Source organism: Penicillium chermesinum (assembly GCF_028974085.1).
Source record: "Penicillium chermesinum strain IBT 19713 chromosome Unknown utg000001l:1.0-1975020.0:1.0-1976611.0, whole genome shotgun sequence".
In the NCBI taxonomy this organism is placed as follows: domain Eukaryota; kingdom Fungi; phylum Ascomycota; class Eurotiomycetes; order Eurotiales; family Aspergillaceae; genus Penicillium; species Penicillium chermesinum.
The window spans coordinates 538,831-556,118 of NW_026695311.1; the positions used below are offsets into that span (position 1 = coordinate 538,831).

General features: G+C 50.5%; 10 protein-coding genes across 10 annotated transcripts; 7 read left to right on the forward strand and 3 right to left on the reverse strand.

The window, feature by feature from the left end:
* Positions 1-82: 82 nt before the first annotated feature.
* On the forward strand, positions 83-454 carry N7468_000208 (uncharacterized protein; the record flags this gene model as incomplete). The annotated part of the gene is made up of 1 exon (XM_058469505.1): positions 83-454. One exon carries the CDS (start codon positions 83-85, stop codon positions 452-454), a length of 372 nt encoding a protein of 123 aa, XP_058335536.1.
* Positions 455-599: 145 nt separating this feature from the next.
* On the forward strand, positions 600-1,520 carry N7468_000209 (uncharacterized protein; the record flags this gene model as incomplete). The annotated part of the gene is made up of 1 exon (XM_058469506.1): positions 600-1,520. One exon carries the CDS (start codon positions 600-602, stop codon positions 1,518-1,520), a length of 921 nt encoding a protein of 306 aa, XP_058335537.1.
* Positions 1,521-2,824: 1,304 nt separating this feature from the next.
* N7468_000210 (glycoside hydrolase family 75 protein) lies at positions 2,825-3,994 on the forward strand (the record flags this gene model as incomplete). Its single annotated transcript, XM_058469507.1, has 6 exons — positions 2,825-3,091; positions 3,144-3,209; positions 3,278-3,414; positions 3,468-3,616; positions 3,680-3,862; positions 3,921-3,994. 6 exons carry the CDS (start codon positions 2,825-2,827, stop codon positions 3,992-3,994), a joined length of 876 nt encoding a protein of 291 aa, XP_058335538.1.
* A 915-nt stretch (positions 3,995-4,909) lies between these two features.
* On the reverse strand, positions 4,910-5,485 carry N7468_000211 (uncharacterized protein; the record flags this gene model as incomplete). The annotated part of the gene is made up of 1 exon (XM_058469508.1): positions 4,910-5,485. The coding sequence occupies one exon, from the start codon at positions 5,483-5,485 to the stop codon at positions 4,910-4,912; it is 576 nt and encodes a 191-aa protein (XP_058335539.1).
* A 60-nt stretch (positions 5,486-5,545) lies between these two features.
* On the reverse strand, positions 5,546-5,857 carry N7468_000212 (uncharacterized protein; the record flags this gene model as incomplete). Its single annotated transcript, XM_058469509.1, has 1 exon — positions 5,546-5,857. One exon carries the CDS (start codon positions 5,855-5,857, stop codon positions 5,546-5,548), a length of 312 nt encoding a protein of 103 aa, XP_058335540.1.
* Positions 5,858-6,184: 327 nt separating this feature from the next.
* On the forward strand, positions 6,185-6,442 carry N7468_000213 (uncharacterized protein; the record flags this gene model as incomplete). Its single annotated transcript, XM_058469510.1, has 1 exon — positions 6,185-6,442. The coding sequence occupies one exon, from the start codon at positions 6,185-6,187 to the stop codon at positions 6,440-6,442; it is 258 nt and encodes an 85-aa protein (XP_058335541.1).
* Positions 6,443-8,883: 2,441 nt separating this feature from the next.
* N7468_000214 (uncharacterized protein) lies at positions 8,884-10,881 on the forward strand (the record flags this gene model as incomplete). The annotated part of the gene is made up of 1 exon (XM_058469511.1): positions 8,884-10,881. One exon carries the CDS (start codon positions 8,884-8,886, stop codon positions 10,879-10,881), a length of 1,998 nt encoding a protein of 665 aa, XP_058335542.1.
* A 2,066-nt stretch (positions 10,882-12,947) lies between these two features.
* N7468_000215 (uncharacterized protein) lies at positions 12,948-13,952 on the reverse strand (the record flags this gene model as incomplete). The annotated part of the gene is made up of 1 exon (XM_058469512.1): positions 12,948-13,952. The coding sequence occupies one exon, from the start codon at positions 13,950-13,952 to the stop codon at positions 12,948-12,950; it is 1,005 nt and encodes a 334-aa protein (XP_058335543.1).
* Positions 13,953-14,674: 722 nt separating this feature from the next.
* Positions 14,675-15,196, forward strand: N7468_000216 (uncharacterized protein; the record flags this gene model as incomplete). Its single annotated transcript, XM_058469513.1, has 2 exons — positions 14,675-14,816; positions 14,868-15,196. The coding sequence occupies 2 exons, from the start codon at positions 14,675-14,677 to the stop codon at positions 15,194-15,196; spliced, it is 471 nt and encodes a 156-aa protein (XP_058335544.1).
* A 534-nt stretch (positions 15,197-15,730) lies between these two features.
* On the forward strand, positions 15,731-17,070 carry N7468_000217 (uncharacterized protein; the record flags this gene model as incomplete). The annotated part of the gene is made up of 3 exons (XM_058469514.1): positions 15,731-16,239; positions 16,327-16,495; positions 16,540-17,070. The coding sequence occupies 3 exons, from the start codon at positions 15,731-15,733 to the stop codon at positions 17,068-17,070; spliced, it is 1,209 nt and encodes a 402-aa protein (XP_058335545.1).
* Between the last annotated feature and the right edge of the window lie 218 nt (positions 17,071-17,288).

The following is a 17,288-nucleotide window of genomic DNA, read 5'->3' on the forward strand; positions in this document are numbered from 1 at the left end:
ATTTATAGCCAGGCTTCCCCATCTATTTGAATAACACATTCTGAACCTCACTGAATCACTAGGCCTAGACTACTGCTTGAATATGGCATTCTACATATCGACCCTCATAACAGGGGCAACTCTCGCCTTCCAGATCTTCGTCGCCGCTACCGACAGCTTCTGCGGCCTGTCAGGTCAGGACTCTGTTGTGCGAGCAATCCTCGCACCGCTCGACTCCGCGGCCGGATTGCTTTTGGTCTTAGCACTCCTTCACTATTTTGAGTTTATACACAGTGGCTTCTTCTTCTATCTCCCGCGCTGGACCCTGCTTCATACTCCAGAAACCATGCAAGCGGTTCCAAGTCTCGAGTTCCCTATCCGCTCAGACTGGAGGCAGATTGAGAAGCCAACGAGAATAGCGCAGATAAGGTGGCGGAGGACTCATAACGAGGTTTGTAAGACGGCTTCGGAGTAAACGAGGTCCCTGCTGATTTTGAGAGGCTTAGGATCCCACCGACTATGGCGTTATCCCTAATACGAGCCTATTTATCGTTCCGTACATGAGGGCTTGGGTTTCCCCACAAGCCTTTACTGCGAACCTGCTACAGCATGAGGTCGTGATGAGTAGGGCTATCGCAGGCGAAGCAGCAGCTCGATCATTCGCCCGGTTTTTGACCGTCACAACATGGAGCTCGATCGTGTTTGTCATACATATCATTATTCTCCGCTTTTACGTCGACATTTGGAAAATTCACCTCGTTCTTATTTTTGCGGGCCTTGGACGCTTTTTACTCACAATTTTCCAGGCTTCAAGCATTTTCACATACTCGTGCCATTACAAGGGCGTCTGCACCTGGGCTTCACCGCCAACATTCCGCTCAAATCAGTTCCAAGCCTGGAAATGGGACCAGGCGAGACAGGATGCGTTCGCTAGATTAGTCCGCACAGGTCTCTACCGCTGGGACTATCCCACCATAATATTCCATCGCCTAGTCGAGCTCCTATGGAGCCCTTTGATCTCCTACATTATACCATACCATCTCCCCAGCGCTCCGATGTACTCAATGTTCCGCAGCCCGCCACAAGATGAGTTTGCGACCGGCGGCCGTCTTGAAGTTACAATCTCCGAGCGGACATCCAGCTCCGTCTTAGACTTGTTTAACATTAGATTCGTTAATGTGCCGGAGGTCATTACACTCTTCCTTCAGGGCCCAATGGTTCCCTCTCATGACGAGAAGATCTTGTTTGGCGGTTTTACTGCTTTGTTTGCTCTCGTGGGGATCGTAGAGCCCGTGGTTGTTGGGGTAATGGAGGCGAGTGTTGTTCCAAAATCCTTGTATCTGTTGGAGCAGGCTGTCGTTGCACTATTTCGTTATTATGACTTTTGTGGCAGTTCAATCAATACCGAGATTGGACCTAGTGTGCTGGTTCCAGCTGATGTTGAGGTTGGGATTCCGGGACCCAGTACTAATCTCCAAGCATCAGGACAGACCATAGATGGAGAGGACGAGCAGGACCTTGGTGTCCGTGAGGTAGGATAATTAACGGGCCAATAGGCAATAGGCATCTAAATACTGAGTTTGCCTGGCTGTTTGTTTGTTTTATCCCGTGCGAGACTACAGGACATGCGGACTTTTTTCTCTTTTTCTCCAGATACTTGATGAATATTGCGGTGATTGAACCTCTTGGCAAGAACAGCGTAGAGATACATGGGGTATTAGCTTCTATTGAAGTCAACAATTAATACAAAGAATATTCGTGCATCTTCTAATAGTTTCATACCACCACTCCCTCCTCGGCTTCCTTTAGAAGACTATTTCCGCCGGCTGCGAGTCCGAACTAAACTGGAACTCGAGCTGCCAGAGTCCCTGTAACGCAATTACAAGTAACTTAAACTTACTAGTACTAGTAGTTAGTGGGTTTCAAGATCACCGATGCTATTTCTCGGTGAACGTATGTCTTTTATAACATACTGTACGTCAAAGAGACGTGAATTATTAACAGAATAGCACAGTTCCTAAGATCCCTTGATCCTCTGTGCTGGACATCAAGGGATTCAAATTCGATTTTCACAGCTTTGATACTAGGAACTGAATCCAAGGGTCCTGATGTACTTTGAAGCCCTTAAAACGAGGTATAACTCCGAAGAGAGCTTGATATCAAACAGTTCGAGTTTAGGAATAATAGCGTGTTTACTGACAAATATGAAACATCATGTAGACCCACAATCCCAAGTAAAGTTGGTTAAACCAATATCCCAAATAGGTATCTCATATCGGATGCGGCTAGCTTGAGCTTCATGTTTCAGCAGGCTGCTATCGTCCGGTTCGTTACGACCAGCAGTATATCTAGGCAGGTTTGACAATTTGCAAAATACCCCGGCATGTCGATCATCGCCACCCATCAGGTATGCGAGCAGCTTATTTTCCTCCAGTCGAACCAATAAGTCTCAGACTTCGGGGATGGAGATTCCCCGCAGTCGCTCTGCATGATTCGGCCCCCGCTTGCCAACTAGCTCCAACCGCAGCGCCCCATACCCTCCGACGACAAATGAGGAAACTGGGAGACGTTCTCAAACACACGTAGTCTCTGACAGTTACATCGCATTGAGTAAGCCCTTGTTTTTTATTGGCCACTCCGGCCTCGATCTGCAGGGTCTCCAAGCTAGGGCGTCGCAAATAAACTCAGTTGGGTGCGCAGTTCCGACGCACGCTCTGTTTCTATTGGTCTCTTCAAGATGCTTCTAGGGTGAGCTGAGGATTTTGAGTATTTAATAGGCTCTCTGGATTCTTCAGCACGATACCTGTCATTTGTTTCTCAAGCTTCTTATCGCAACCAAGCGGCAATGGCTTTCAAATACTTCATCCCAGCATTTCTCGCGCTCTTCGTAAGCCAGACTGCCGCCCAGACAGTCGTTGGCTCCAAGTATAACAACCCAACCGCTGGACCCCCGGCTAGCTTCTTTGCAGCGACATCGACGATCCCTGTCGCTGCACTGCAGACGGCTGCGGCTAAAGCGACGAAGGCCGCCAAATCCGCAACATATGCGATCAATAACGATGGCGGCGCTGCTAAAGTGACCATTCATAGTGACTGGTCCGGCTTTAGCTCTGTAAGGAAACTAGCTTGATTTCCATGATCTTGGATGGCTGATAAGAGTCGAGGGCGCGGCTTTTGTTTTCGTCGCCGATATGGATGTAGATTGTGATGGCATTGACTATAAGTGCCAGGCAAGTCTTCCAACCCAAAAGAGAATCCATGAGCCCGTATATCCTCTAAATATGAAACTAAAATATAGGGAAACCAAGACGGTCAATCCCAGACCAACTTCGGCGCTCTCGCAGCTTATGAAGTCCCCTGGATCGTGCTTCCTGATCAATTCGCATCGGCGTACTCGAGCGTGATCCCAGGCAATAATATTGCGGCAGTCATTTGGTAGGCTCTTTACAATTCCATGCCAGAAAGGCCTTTACTAAGAACAAATATAGCAACGGCAAGATGTTTTATGGGATCTACGGTGACTCCAACGGTGATACGCCAGAGGTCATAGGCGAGGCATCCTGGCTGATGGCTCGCACTTGCTTCCCGGGCGATAATCTAAATGGAAATGCCGGTCATGGTGCTGTTGATGTCACTTGTAAGTTTGCCTAAGCGCTCCGATTTACTCTGTTCCTATCCACACGTGTACTGAACCCATTAGATATTGTGTTCACTGGAAGCTCCGCTGTTTTACCGAGCAGCGCCGTGAGTACGAACTACATCACCGACTTCACCACTCTACGTTCCAAGGGCGATTCACTCGTTAACTCTCTTGTCAAAAACCTGGGTCTATCTGGCGGCGGGAGTGGAGGGGGATCCTGTTCTTGGGCTGGACACTGTGCTGGTAAGCTTCCGATTCAACCTTCCAAGGTTTTAAGCTGCTTGTTAACACAGTATGCTAGGGGCGACCTGTACGACCGAGAATGATTGCTCGGATGATTTGGTCTGTGTAAACGGAAAGTGCGCATCTGGCTGAGTCGACTGCATGGTAGTGAAACGCTCAATATCTTCGTGCTATCAACTATACGAAGATCCTGGTACAGCGGAATCAAAGCAGGGGAATCGTTCATGTCTCTTCGTATTCGCTAGTTTCACGTTGTATGCTCATGCATGGAATTTGAAAGAGTAAAATGAAAAGAAAAGCCATGTGGTTATGGTGGATTCTATTGTTGTTTTTAAGATTCACGAAAATCGTAATGTCGATTCAAGGGCTTGTTCGTGGCTACTGCCAAACCCCCATACATGCATCCAATAGCCCTCCGCTAACCAATTTTCGAGATGCATATGGAAAGGTCGATTGCACATTCGGCGGTAATTCCATGGTTAGTCAGTGGCGAAAGCTGCCTACGACGCTTTTAATAACTTCTTAGACACGTTACAAGATAACAACAGCCTAGAAATATGCTTTTCGGCTTGCGGCTTTAAGTATTTATCACGAATGCCTTGACATCGAGGCTGCCTTCAAGAGCAATAATCCTTTTCCTCTGTGAATCCATCAAAGTACCCATTCTCAACAAACCCTAAGTAATTCCAGTAATCCTGCTTAAGCCCTTGTCCAGCAACAGAAGCATTATTTCGATACTTAGCCGTCCAATACGAGCTTCCCCCGTGTAAACTGCGCAAAAGCTGAGATCCCAGCCTGAACATTCTTCTTTCTCAGGGCAAGCGAATTGCCTCCTCCGGCTTCAATCGCTTCAATCGCCCACTCGTCCACAAAAGTAGGAAACTTGCCATCGCCCGCGCTCTCCCTCGCATCAGCACAAATAATTCTCAGCAAATTGACCGATGTCGAATTCGTATACGGATAGTAATAATAATGCAGGTCAAAAACAATATTCTGACCCGCCTCATTGACGGGCTCGATAGTGTATGCTTGCGGGTGGCCAGAGCTCTACACAAACTCGATCACCGCGTCTACGACCTGCAGCGACCATTCCAGCGCCGGCTGGTTATACCACCAGCCCCAATGCCCGACCGCTTGGCCTATCCCGAGACCGTTTATGCCGCCGGGCAGCGAATGAATATCGACGATGATGTGCATATTATATTTCTCGATCGCGTAGTTCGCAATGCGGCGCAGGTGCGCTTGTTGATGCCCGGAGTATAGCCGCGAGCCCGGGAGGTCGATCCAGGCGGCGTAGGTCGTCGGGATTCGCGGAATAGACACCTTTGCTGCCGCCAGTTCGTCGATGTCTGCCTCACGGATAAAGGTCGAGTATCGGTCCTCCATGACGGCAGGCCATTCGGGGCCGAGGTTTTCGCAGAGGCCCCATTCGTCGGTCGCGTTGTCGGCGTATCTGGCGAACCATGTTGTGTCGATGGAGGATTCTTGCTCCAGCCAGCCACCGAGGTTGACGCCGTGGCCTCGAAACGTCCGCCAGTTTATGTATGTGGCCAAGGAGGAGACGGCTGCTGCCAGTCCTTCGACGCCTAGGGCTAAGGCTGTTAAGAGAGTAGACAGACGCATGGTCGGCTATGGAAAACTATTCAGGCTGGGCGAAGCCTGATCCTTCTTTCTACCATGTGGCTAAGGACTTTTGGCAGGGAAGGTCTCCAAAGTTTGGCATCGTAGTCCCCACTGTGGAAAGCATGTCTTGGATACCCCTGGTGCACTACATTCGGTCAAAATGATGCCTGATGTTTTGAACAGAATGGAGTAGAGAAGACCCAGCGGAGTTGGACAAGGCTGTGTGAACGAGCAACCGGTCGTGGTCTTTCTCTTCGTCTCCGCTGATCTCCTCGGACTTTCCACATCGTTAGGGTGGGAATCTGACCACGAGAATGCGGGATCGGGGTCCCTGGAGCAGTCGGAAAGTCCGCTAAAGTCATCATTCTCCATGGTCCAGGCCGTTACAGAAATTCAGTACTGTGCATGAGGCTTCTAGGGTAAGTAACCTGTGCCTGGGCCATGGGGCACGTTCCTGCAGGATATGCATATGTCTCAAAAAAGAGGCTGAGAGGAGATCTGCACCCAATTCCCTGCACCAGCCGCTTCCCCCATAGAATCCTAGCCAGCTTGCTCGCATCAAACGGCCCCACGATGCGACATTCCACCTTGACTGGAGCTTGAAATGGGCTTCAAAACCGGGCTAAGCATTTAAAATGCGTGGAGAAAGGATGGAGGACCCATCTATTGGTGGAGCCAGAACAGCGCTACGGGGTAAGGATGAGCCAAAAGGACCACCCTCAGCCTACGACGCGCCTGCACGCTAGCAGAAACCTTGTTCGCCGAGCCCGCAAGTTAAGAAAGCTCGGAGTTGGATTAGCTAGATGCCTCCATCTTCGAAATGATACCAGGGACTTCCTCTGGGTGGACAGCCAAAGCGAGGCCAGCCGCGGCTCGGCTGGGGCCAAGCTCAAGCAATTTTTCATCAAGAAGCGGCTGGTCGAATCTTGGAAAGCGCAGCCCAAATATACTCCGTAGACGCTGCCTACATGGCCGACATGTTATTTTTACTGAGTTCTGGCCCCCTGAACTCTGGTCAAATTTTTGAGGTGGAGGACATTCCATTTCCTCTTTCCCTGTTTATCGTATTTGACTTGAGGTTTTAGGTTGATACTATCAGCATGAACGACCCACACAAGCTTGGCATTTGCTCCCGACCGATTGCTTGGCTTGTTGAAGATAGATCTTGCTCGTCGGTCAGGAATTGCCCAATGCCTGGGCGTGGTCGCTCGGGGATCATTCATCAGCGAGGAGATACACCCACGTGGGATCCATTTCATGATTATACAATGTATGTCGGGGTCTGGGGACCGAGGTAAGAGATAACGATAGAGGTATAGGGTGGCTATCTGAGAATAGGCAAGACAACAAGACATGCGCTTGGGGAGGGCGGTTAGGAAAGGAATTACTATATCCCTAGACTTGAAGTTCCCGCTTCAAAGGGACACAATAAAAGCTGAGCCATATAACTACATATATATGACTCAAGGTCCTGGGGAACTACTAATAAATGGCATAACCTGTATCCTTGATTCCTTCCGCACTGCGATCAAGGACGACACGGACGTACCTGGAAGATATCGGGAGAACTGCCAATTTGATTACATAATATGCTAGTTTGTCCCAGCACGTTAAGAACCGCTGCGGAGATCAAGCCAAAGAGCAGCGTAGGGATCTGAAATGGAAGGACCTCGGAGGGCGTCACGCCTCGTGTTGCTTATCGCATTTATTTTAACCATTAATATGTGAGACATTAGCCCGAACCAACATCCCATAGATAAGGACTCAACTTTACGAAGTCTAAAACCTTGCCAAGGAGATTGATTAGTCCAGAAGCTGGAGTTGAGGGCAGATCTTAAAATTGGTCAAAACAACGGCTCGTTTGCCATGTTGATCCTGAGACAAAAGTACGCCGGGGGCGCCTGGCACAGTCGACGCTGCTCCACTCTGGGTATGATTCGTCACATTATCCCGATCGCTGGAATTCAAACACAGTGTGTCCAATGTGTGCCCCGGATAGGACCCACCAGACGTCGGGCTAAAAATGAGTGTTGTCATAGACTTGCGCACTTTCGTTGATTTTTTGATAGGCGCAACGGTGCTCGTATAAAGCAAGGGTAGATTACGAGCCTCGTACTCCGGGTATACGGTATACCTGGATATATTTGGACCAGTGTGGCACCAGGCATATGTCGGATAATTTAGCCCCCTTTCCAAGGTTGGCCGAGGGAAAAAGGGTGGTTGCAGATACTTCAGCATGTTTCCGAGCGGCAAAATGGAGCCAGCCAAGACAGCTTTTCTGATGTGTCCTGGTTTGTTCAGCTTTGTTTCCCATGAAAGGGACCTCTCCTTTCAGACTAGCTCGATCTTATTGTCTGGAACGTTTCGACGGAGTTCCATGTGATTCTCAGCACTTTGCCCCCGGGCGCAAACGAGGCTGTGTGCTGACAGGGTCCTGGTGCAGGCTAAGACGAGGCGTCGACACCCGATACTTATCACAGCAGTCATTTGCTGCCCCGTCACCCCCAAAAGTCCCTCGCGGTAGCGAAACACCTGTCCCAAACAGGCATGGTGGAATACCTCCCAAGGATCGCGATCGCGGAGGCCCAGACCACACCTTATCCGTGGCGGGTTCTGGGAGAGTTTGATGGCCTGTAGCTGCAGGAGCCGCACGGTTCCGATGACCCTGAACTATTAATACTAAGGGGTTGGGGCAATAGATCAACAAATAGAGGATTCCAGAAGTCGGTGTGCTGGGAGCTGGTAGAACTCCGTAGAGGTAGCCCTGGAGCTGGGGGGGTATTGCATTTCTAATATACTGTGCTCCGAAGACGGAACCCCCCCGTTTCCCCCTGGTCTGGCAACTGTAGTTGATACAGCAGATGTGTCAATGCATGACGTGTCGCTGAATTTCCACGTCAGAAAGAGGTATTGCACTTGCTGCTTGGACTTGGTCCTTCTGGCTGATCTAGTGGAGTCTTCCACGCTCATCCCCTGTTGCCCCCCCCCCATTCACTGCCATTCCCATCTTCCCAATCTTGCCCCCTAAACTTCTTTCCCATTCCCCCATCCACCCCTTTCTTCCTCCCCGAGAGTCTTCCTTTTCTTCCTTCTCCCTTCCCCGAACGTGTTTTCCTTTTTCTTTTCTTGGTTCCTTCTGGGATCTTTTTTTCTCTTTTCCCACCCCATCCCCACCCCCTTTAATAATAGAAACACTTGCTGTACTTTGGGTTCTCCCGCCCAACTTTACCCAACTTGACACGGTCGCGCGACCACCCCTTTCCCCGTCGTTGACGTCCACTCCTTCTGACCGCCTTGTTTGCCCACTCCAGTATCGTTAAAAAGACAAAAAAAAAAGTTACTTGAATGGGCCTCGTGAATTGATTGCTCTTTGTTTATCTTCTCTCTCTTCGCATGGCATGTTTCGCTTGCTACCCTGGCCCTCTGCGATAGGAGGGGACAAGGTAATGACGAAGGAGGTCAAAATGCTCGCTGGCGTCAACAGCCTGTCGCTGCCCAACCTGAAGCGCAAGCGCTCAGATGAAGAGTCTGACGCGCCTCCCGCAGTCAAGCCGCGCACTGAAGACACCGCGCTGCCTTCGCCTTCAAGTCCTACCGCTCCTTTGCATCTCCCCATCGCGTCTGACCTGTCGGACCCGGTCGCATCTACGAACCCGCCCGCGCAGGCCGCCGGTCCTACCGTAGATGTGAATCAACTGCGTGACACCATCACCGCCCAGCTGAGCCTGGAAGTGCTCCTCAAGCATAACGAGCTACGTCTGATCGACCAGGAGATCGCCAAATGCCAAGTCGCCCTGGAACAACTTCGACGATGCGCGGAAATCCCCTACCCGGGCTCTCATGTCGCGGGCATCTCCGCCGATGTGAGTGCTGGGACGGGCGCATCGGTGCTGAAGCCTGGAAATGGCCCGCCACCGGTATCGCCTGCGCCCTGGGGTGTCACGGAGGGTCCGTACTCGCGTCACTACGCACGCTGGTTGCTTCCTGATCCCCGTTTCGACGGCGGTGAGATTGAGCCAGGCCTTGCTGCCGCTGCCGCTGGCATGCAGACAGAGGGTCGCTCAACCCGTGGGAATCCGATGGACTTCAGTGCTCTGGCCGGGAAAACGCGGACTGGCCGTGGCTCTGTTAGTGGCAAGTTCCAAGCGCTGCCTAGCGGATATCCTCCGGTCAAGGAAAAGGCTGGGCCGATGATCATTCGACGGAAAGCGGACAATGTTTGGGTGAAGCTTGTTTGCCTAGACTGTCATCGTGACAACTTCTCCAGCACCCAGGGCTTCATCAACCATTGCCGTATTGCCCACAACCGTAACTTTGCTAGTCACGATGCGGCGGCTCAGGCTTGTGGTGTACCGGCTGAGACTGATGAGTCTGGTGCCCTTGTTGGCGGTCGAACTGAGGCTGCGCCTGCTGTCACTCCTACAGCTACTCCCACTGTCTCCACTCCTACCGTCCCCGGCTATGTGCATCCTTTGATTCGCGCGGTACCTCCTGTGTCTTCTCCTGCGTCGGTTACTCCCAAGAAAGATTTCAAGATGAACCCTCCGGCCGGACCCGTGGCCACTCCACCGGCAACCGTGCAGCGGATACCAGAGCCGCGCCGTCAGTCGGCCCCTGTCACTGCCAACCCTTCATTCACGGCCTCACCTGCGACTCCTCATCTGTCGGCCCTGATGCGGGAACGCGGACTGGGACTCAACATGGACAAGCTCGTGGAAGAGGCGAAAACTCCAGTAGACCTTAACGGTCTTTCAGATGGTGAATCTGATTCAGAGGAGCCACAGCTTCCTGTATCAAAGCCGGGTGCCGCCTCTCAGCCTATGCGGATTCCTACCGCCCAGGCTGCATCCGAACGAACGGAGAGCCGCAAGGGTCCCGAGAGGGCGTTCGCTCATCTTCAATCAGAGAACGCGACTCCATCTAGGCCGCAATCATTCTTGCGTGACCTCTCTGCTCTAGCCGCGAAAAGCCAACCTTCCCACGATAGTCTCGATCACTCGGCCAACCTCAGTCCTCATACAATCGAGTCCAACCAAGCGCCTAGCCTGGTCAGCGATGATGAAGATGACTATGAAGCCGCTTCGGACTCCGATGGCCCTGACTCCTCGGAAGCAGGTGACCATGAAGAGGAATTCCGCCACATCGAAGTCCAAGATGACGAGCGCCAGGCTCCTGCTGCTCCCGCTCCTGAGGCCAAGCCCGGCCCTTCATTAGCAAATCCCACTCCCCAGCCTGCTTCAACCTTGCAGCAGCTCAAGCAGTCCCGGCAGCAAAATATCCCTCTGATGCCTTTTGACAGCCGTGACGACGACCCCAGGAGTTTTGTGCGTCCCGAGGACCCGTCCAACCCGAAAGGGACACCCAACGGACGGAAGCCCGCTCCCTCAAACCGCTAGTGCCATCTCTGTCATTGACCCCGGGGACATTACCACTGTTGATAACGTTCTCTCGCGCGTTCCTCATCTCCCCCCCTCTTGTGCCTGGTGTATTAATATCCTCCCCATTTTGGGACGGCTATATTCACCTCTTCTGGCTTTTTGAAATGTATCTGCAATATGTAACGGGGTCAGCTCCTCCCCCCCCACCCCCCCAACTTGATAGTGCCCCTTGGGCATCTGCTCTGGTTCCGCTCCACGAGTCGTCTTGACGATGGCCACTGACGGATGATGACTCTTTCTTCATGATGCTGTATTTCGATATTCTGTTTAATGAAAACTTCCCACGGCCTCAGCCTCTGTACATATGTGAAATTGAAATCGGCTGGCTTAGTCCGACTTATCTAAAAGACCTCCAGTAGTAGGTAGCGCTAGCCAGTTGCTAATTCGAGCGTCGAAGGACTCGGACGCTTTGATGAGTTTGTGAAAGGCTGCTTTCGATGCTTGGCTCTGTTCCCCACTTTCATGTCTACGTCTTCTCTCCAGCACTATCTAGCATTGTCTCCTTTTGTCATTAGCTCCGAGCTCGAGCCGGTGCCAAGTCTGTGCTGTCCGTTCCAACGCGGAGATATAAGTTCCAACGCCGAACTCCCGGGGTTTCGAAGAAGTTGAGATAAGATCAGTGTCTATATCTTCCAATTGGGTACATACGTTTTATGGGTATACATACTTGCTTCGTTATTTTCCAAAGTTGGGGAGTCTTGAAGATCGCTCCTAAGGGGGGTACTGACATTGCGGCAATCATACCCCCTTCTTCTGAGAATTTGAGCAGTCAAACGAAGCCCGTGGTGCTGATGCTATGGATGTGATTTATTCTAGAAGTCCCAGAATCCTGTTAGTCTCTTTTGTGGCTACTCACTAGATCTCTTAGTTTGGCTGGTCAGGGACCCGAGTCGGCTTCCACCGTCGTCCCGCATCAGTGGAAATCCAAGTATTCAGCAACTGGCCGAGAAAGCAAGCGATTCACTTCTCAAGCTTCTCTGCACCGTTTCTCACCCAGGCTCAGAAGATGGGTCCTATCGCCGATCTTCCCTTTTAGCTCGCATAGCGGATCCCACGGGATATGGAGCAGGATCAGCGTCCCCGCCTCGATCACCTTCACCTCTGTAGAATGGGATCAACTTGATGAATTCGCACCTGAGGACAAGCACAATGCCTCGTCTATCTCTCCACGCGCCTCAAGCAGCTCCATGTATACCATATCGATGGCGTCCCTGGTGGCTCCACGCTGAAAGCCCTCGCCAGATTACCCCGTGACAACCTTTCATGTCAAAACATAGGAACACCTCGAACGCCTTTTTGATTCAGAGGAGTTTAAGAGTGAAAAGGACTGACATTGGCCAATGTTGCTGTAGGTAAGTGCGATGTACCGGAGAATGTGAAGACCGTTTTTGGACGGGCCGAAGTAAACTGTAGAGCAGCTTATATTAGAACACTCTTGTACATACACTGAATTCCCTACAATCTTGCAAGTTCAAGCCCTAAACTATCATCTATGTAAAGCTGCATTCTGGTACTATTGCTTTTTTTTTTTTAAAGCCCTGTCGTTGATGAGATGAATTTGTGTGCGGTAGCTTTGAACAAGGTAGAACAAGAACCCTGTATCGTCAAGTTTTCGCAAGGTGAATGCTCGTAGATCTAACTGTCACTGCTCAGATACGGCCTTTCGCATAATCCCACAGATGTTTGCCAATATGTTCTCTCTTCCACTTCTCTGGCTAAGGTCAAACCAGGGTGTAGAGTTCACATTCAAGAATCCGTCGAAGTCAATTCTCTCGAATTCATCGATATAATCCCCACCAAAGTCAAATTGAAGAAAACACATGTAGTGTTGTGTAGCGTGAATTAGGATGATGCTATTGAATATGTTAGCAAATGAGCGGGTTTTATGGGAAGTCTCTCCGGAGGAAAATCTACCAATTCCATATCAACAGGCGTGTTCAAGGAGGGGGGGGGAAAGGAAGGGAGATAAAAGAAGAAGAGAAAAGAGAAGAGAAAATAAGAGAAAAGGGAAAGACGAGAACGTTCTACCTCTGTGGAAAAGAAGGGCTAGATAACTTTGTTGCTAGGGCTTCACAAGTCATCTGCGCAAAACACTCGTCCGATATGATGGGTCTGCCATTTTGGAGACACTGAAACCGAGTCTTTGCCTCCAATACAGCTATGTGATTGTTGACCAAAACAAATCCCTTGGTAGGCTCATGTTTTCGCAGACACAGGCCACCGTCATCAATGGCAATTATGTGTCGCTCCCGTCTTGTTGTGATAGCGTCTAGCCTTATTTTAGCATCTCGAAACTCAACCACCTTTGGGTTCCAATTCGAGTGTTGGGGTGCGCCAAAGTAGAGAATATGCCGAATAACGCAGGAAGCAAGTCGCATAGTGTCGTCTTCTGGCGACACGGCCAAAATATGTAGGTCAGAGTCAACGTATCCTAATGAGGACTCCTGAGGACTACTACTATGAGAGGAGCCTTCAGCAAGAGGGCTGCTAGAGTCAACTTGAATACTGCCAGATTCGACGAAGCCTGGTTGATTCGTAAATCGTCTAGCACGCTTAGGGTGCCTCGTTTCGAGCTCATCAGCAGGTATAATCGAATCCTCTTCAACTATATCGTCATCCTTAGTAATGTTTTGCGTACGACGGTCAGGGCTGCCTTTAAACATGGCCATTGCTGCCCAAATTTGAGCCAGAGATATACTGTAATTAGACCCCCGTATTAAGGAATGTTCGCTCTGAGCCATCGACCCCATGTCAGGCCCTTTTAGAAACAGTTTGATCTCATCTGATGCAGAATCTATATCGGTGGGGGTTGTATATTGGGATAGGACAGGAAGGATGTTGCGCTGGGGTTCACGCCTGACGACCCGACATGCAAACAGATGACCCCGGTCCCAGTGACTAGCGGCGGCATTGCGAAGGTTTTCGAAGACTTGTCGATTTTCAGCTTTAAAGCGAGTCTTAAAGGCGGATTCTGAAGTAATGCTAGCGAAGTAAGGAGAATAAGCCATAATTCGTGGACCTCGGGACATGGGAAAGGTTTCATTTAATCGATAAGGCGGGCGGGCCCGTGGCTGCCTAACTATCAAAAAGCGGTAACTCTGTGTACCGGGCGGTGATATAATTGTACGGCAATAATCTTCTCTTGTTCCCTATAACATTGTTTGTCTTTGTCGTCATCCCAATTATGGCGGCCGAACCAAGATTAGTATCGATTCGCGACCTTGTCTACAAAAAACGGGGATTTCTAAAGAATCCCCTCCGCTGGACCTTACAGCATCTTGACGTAGTAGGGTCTCGATTTGAGGATCTTGATCCAGCCCCTGCGGAGAGCGCATCGCTTGAAGATGAAGACAGCCCCAAAAACGCGTGTCCTGAGTCACATGCCGATGTCGAACTCATAGCGACCGGCTCGTTTGATTACATCAAACGCAAACCTCTCATCAAAATTCTGGTTCATAAAGAGCGAGCTTTTGCATCCCCTCGGTAAGATCACCTTGACTTTCCTAGTTGCCAGTCACTGATAGATTTGACGGGTAGGAAAGGTCCCCCATTCTATTTCCAGGGACGTCCGGTCCATCGACCGAGATTTATTACGTTCACTCGCCATGAAGAATCTGACAACTTGGCCTATGGCAACTCCCCTCTGATAGTTGGCCATGTGCATTACCAGAACATCTGTGGAGATCGGAGAAGACTATTCGAACCTTGTCCGGGGCCTAGAGGGATGATAAATCATCCCGGTTTTGATATTATGTTCAAGAGACTTGACCAGATCACCCCGAAAGATTGGACTGCAGATCCATACTTCATGTGTTATTTGTTAGCTCTTGCACAGCTCCAAGAGCGTCACTTCGGGCATTTAGAGCTGCCTTCGTACACTGTCAGTCTCGAAAGTCCATGTTTTCTTAATCTCGCGCTAACGATTCTATAGTCACGTATTATAGTTACAAGCCTGGCAGATAAGGAATGCTTGTTGTTTTGCGAGGCTGAAATTTCGGCCGAGCTCCTTACTGGGTTGAAGGCTCCGGAGACTTCAGTAACTCCCGTGAAATGGCCGGCCATTCGTCGAAAGAAAATCAAATTCCGGCCTTATGAGACCTTTGGAGAGCGGCTTGTCGCGGAGCTTAAAGCCCCATTCCGAAACGAAGATGGAACTATCAAGAACATCCGATCGCAATCACCCAAACAGTGTAACAGCGCAGACAACAAAAGGCCATTCTCATCTTCAAACCCAGAGGTAGAACCAGGGCAAAAGCGGCATCGACAGGAATGAGGCATGTCGTTTTAACTATCTATCTACCGTACACTAAAATTACATATTAATACTAGTATTAGCTAAGCCAATGGCATTAATGCATTCGCTCAATAGCATATGCACACTAATAGTGCTTGGTGTCCTGAGTCTCAATTCTGATTGTATCAATTTACGTCAATAGCCCCGCAGTCGTGGGGAAAGTAAGAGAATTGGAAATATCTCAAGGACCGACGAAGGTTTCCACCCCACTCTGAGAACCGCGTTGGAAGAAATTCTGTGAACGGCTCTCTATGTGGAGTTTTTCCGAAGTGTCTGGTTCGATCTACATTTTCTGCTGAAGTCTCATGCTATTGTTGTCTTGATCGTCGCGCTAGCGCCGTTATCGATAAGCTGATAAGACCCACCGTCTTTTTTCATCTTTCCCCGACAGCTCAAGCCGCTGCGGCTTGGTAGACCGGGTGCTTCTCGCTACGAAAACTCAGCTTCTGCAGTCAATTATTGACACAGGACTTCTTCATTAGCCCCGAGACTTGATCCACTCTTCATAAAACCATGAGCGACGATACAGAGACCAACGGAGCCACAGCTCAACCCTCCGTCGAGGAAGACTTCGTCGTGCTAGAGGGAGGCCTCGACGATTTTGAAGAAGCGTCCGACGATGAAGCCGACGAAGATGCCTCTCTTGAGGGCAGCTTCCACCCGCAACACATTACCCTGGAAGTATTCCTGAAGCTCTTGTCGTGCTATGCGACAACTCTGGAGCAGGTCCATCGGCGCAAAGCCATGCTCAAGCTGCAGCCGAAGCCAGAGAAGGGATCGAAGAGCCGAGCGATCAAGCGAGCGGGCTCTGCATCTGCGAATCTGCGCGGCGCTCTCCTTATCCAGAAAACCGAGTTCAATGCCTCCGAGACGGCGCATATCAAGTCTGAGGTTGAGAAGATGCAGAAGCTTGATACTTGGCGGTATGAGGAGATGCCCAAGATTATGGACGAGCGCAGGAGTAAGCAAGATGCTGTGATAATGGACAAGGACGATCTTATTAAAGTCATGGATTGGAAGACGTGAGTAGTTCCTACCCAGTACCCTTTCCCTCTTCACTCAAGCCATACCGGTTCTGCTCCTCGGAGCGACGCTAACATCTCTCACAGCCGCCACGGCCTCCCCCGTCCCACCCTCATGGGCATGGTCAAATCCAACCAACCCAAAACTATCATAAAATGCGCCAAAGACGCCATCAATGGCCTGCCAACAGTTGGGCCCGAAGACTCCTCCGCCTTCCCAAAACCCAGCATGGACGCTCTCCAACCCCTCCGCGGCGTCGGCGTCGCAACCGCCTCCCTCATTCTCTCAATCGCTACCAGCGCCGGGCCCCCGTCTCATCAGATCCCATTCTACAGCGACGACATCTATCTCTGGCTCTGCCTCCACGATTATCCCAGCACATCCCCGACGGCACCCAAAATTCCATCAGCACAACCGCCACCGCCGTATCCACCGAGCACAGCAAGAAACTGGCCAAATACAAGCGCCCTAACGGCGAGCTGAACGTGAAGTACAATATAGCTGAGTACAAGCAGCTCTGGAACGCCTCGTGGGACCTGCGCCAGCGCCTGAACCGCGAAGCTGGCGACGAGTCCGTCTCGCACAACGATATCGAGAAAGTCGCGTATGTGCTACGAAATATTGCGGTTTCAGGCTTCTATCCGGGTGTTGATCCTACGGAGATTCTGCAGGCGCATGCGTCGAAGCAGGAGTTGGCAGATAAGGCGGTACAGGCGGAGAGAGACGCGGAAAATGCGATGATGGAGAAGATGATGAGCAAAAAGCGGAAGAGGGAGGAGAAGGAGAAGGGAGAGAAGTCGGGGGGGAGGAATAAGAAGAAGAAGAACTGAGTGAGGGCTGCAAGTGGCGTATATGGATATTCTTGTAGATGTAGGCGTTTGCATTGCATGTGGTTAATATAATTCTATATACCGAGTCTCACAGCGCAAGGTATCGTTGCTCATTAATATGGATAATGGGGTGGCTGGAACGCACGGGATATCTGAATGATACTACCTAGTAGAGCATGGAACCATTACGTTGAAGGTATTGCTTGATCTTTCCACGT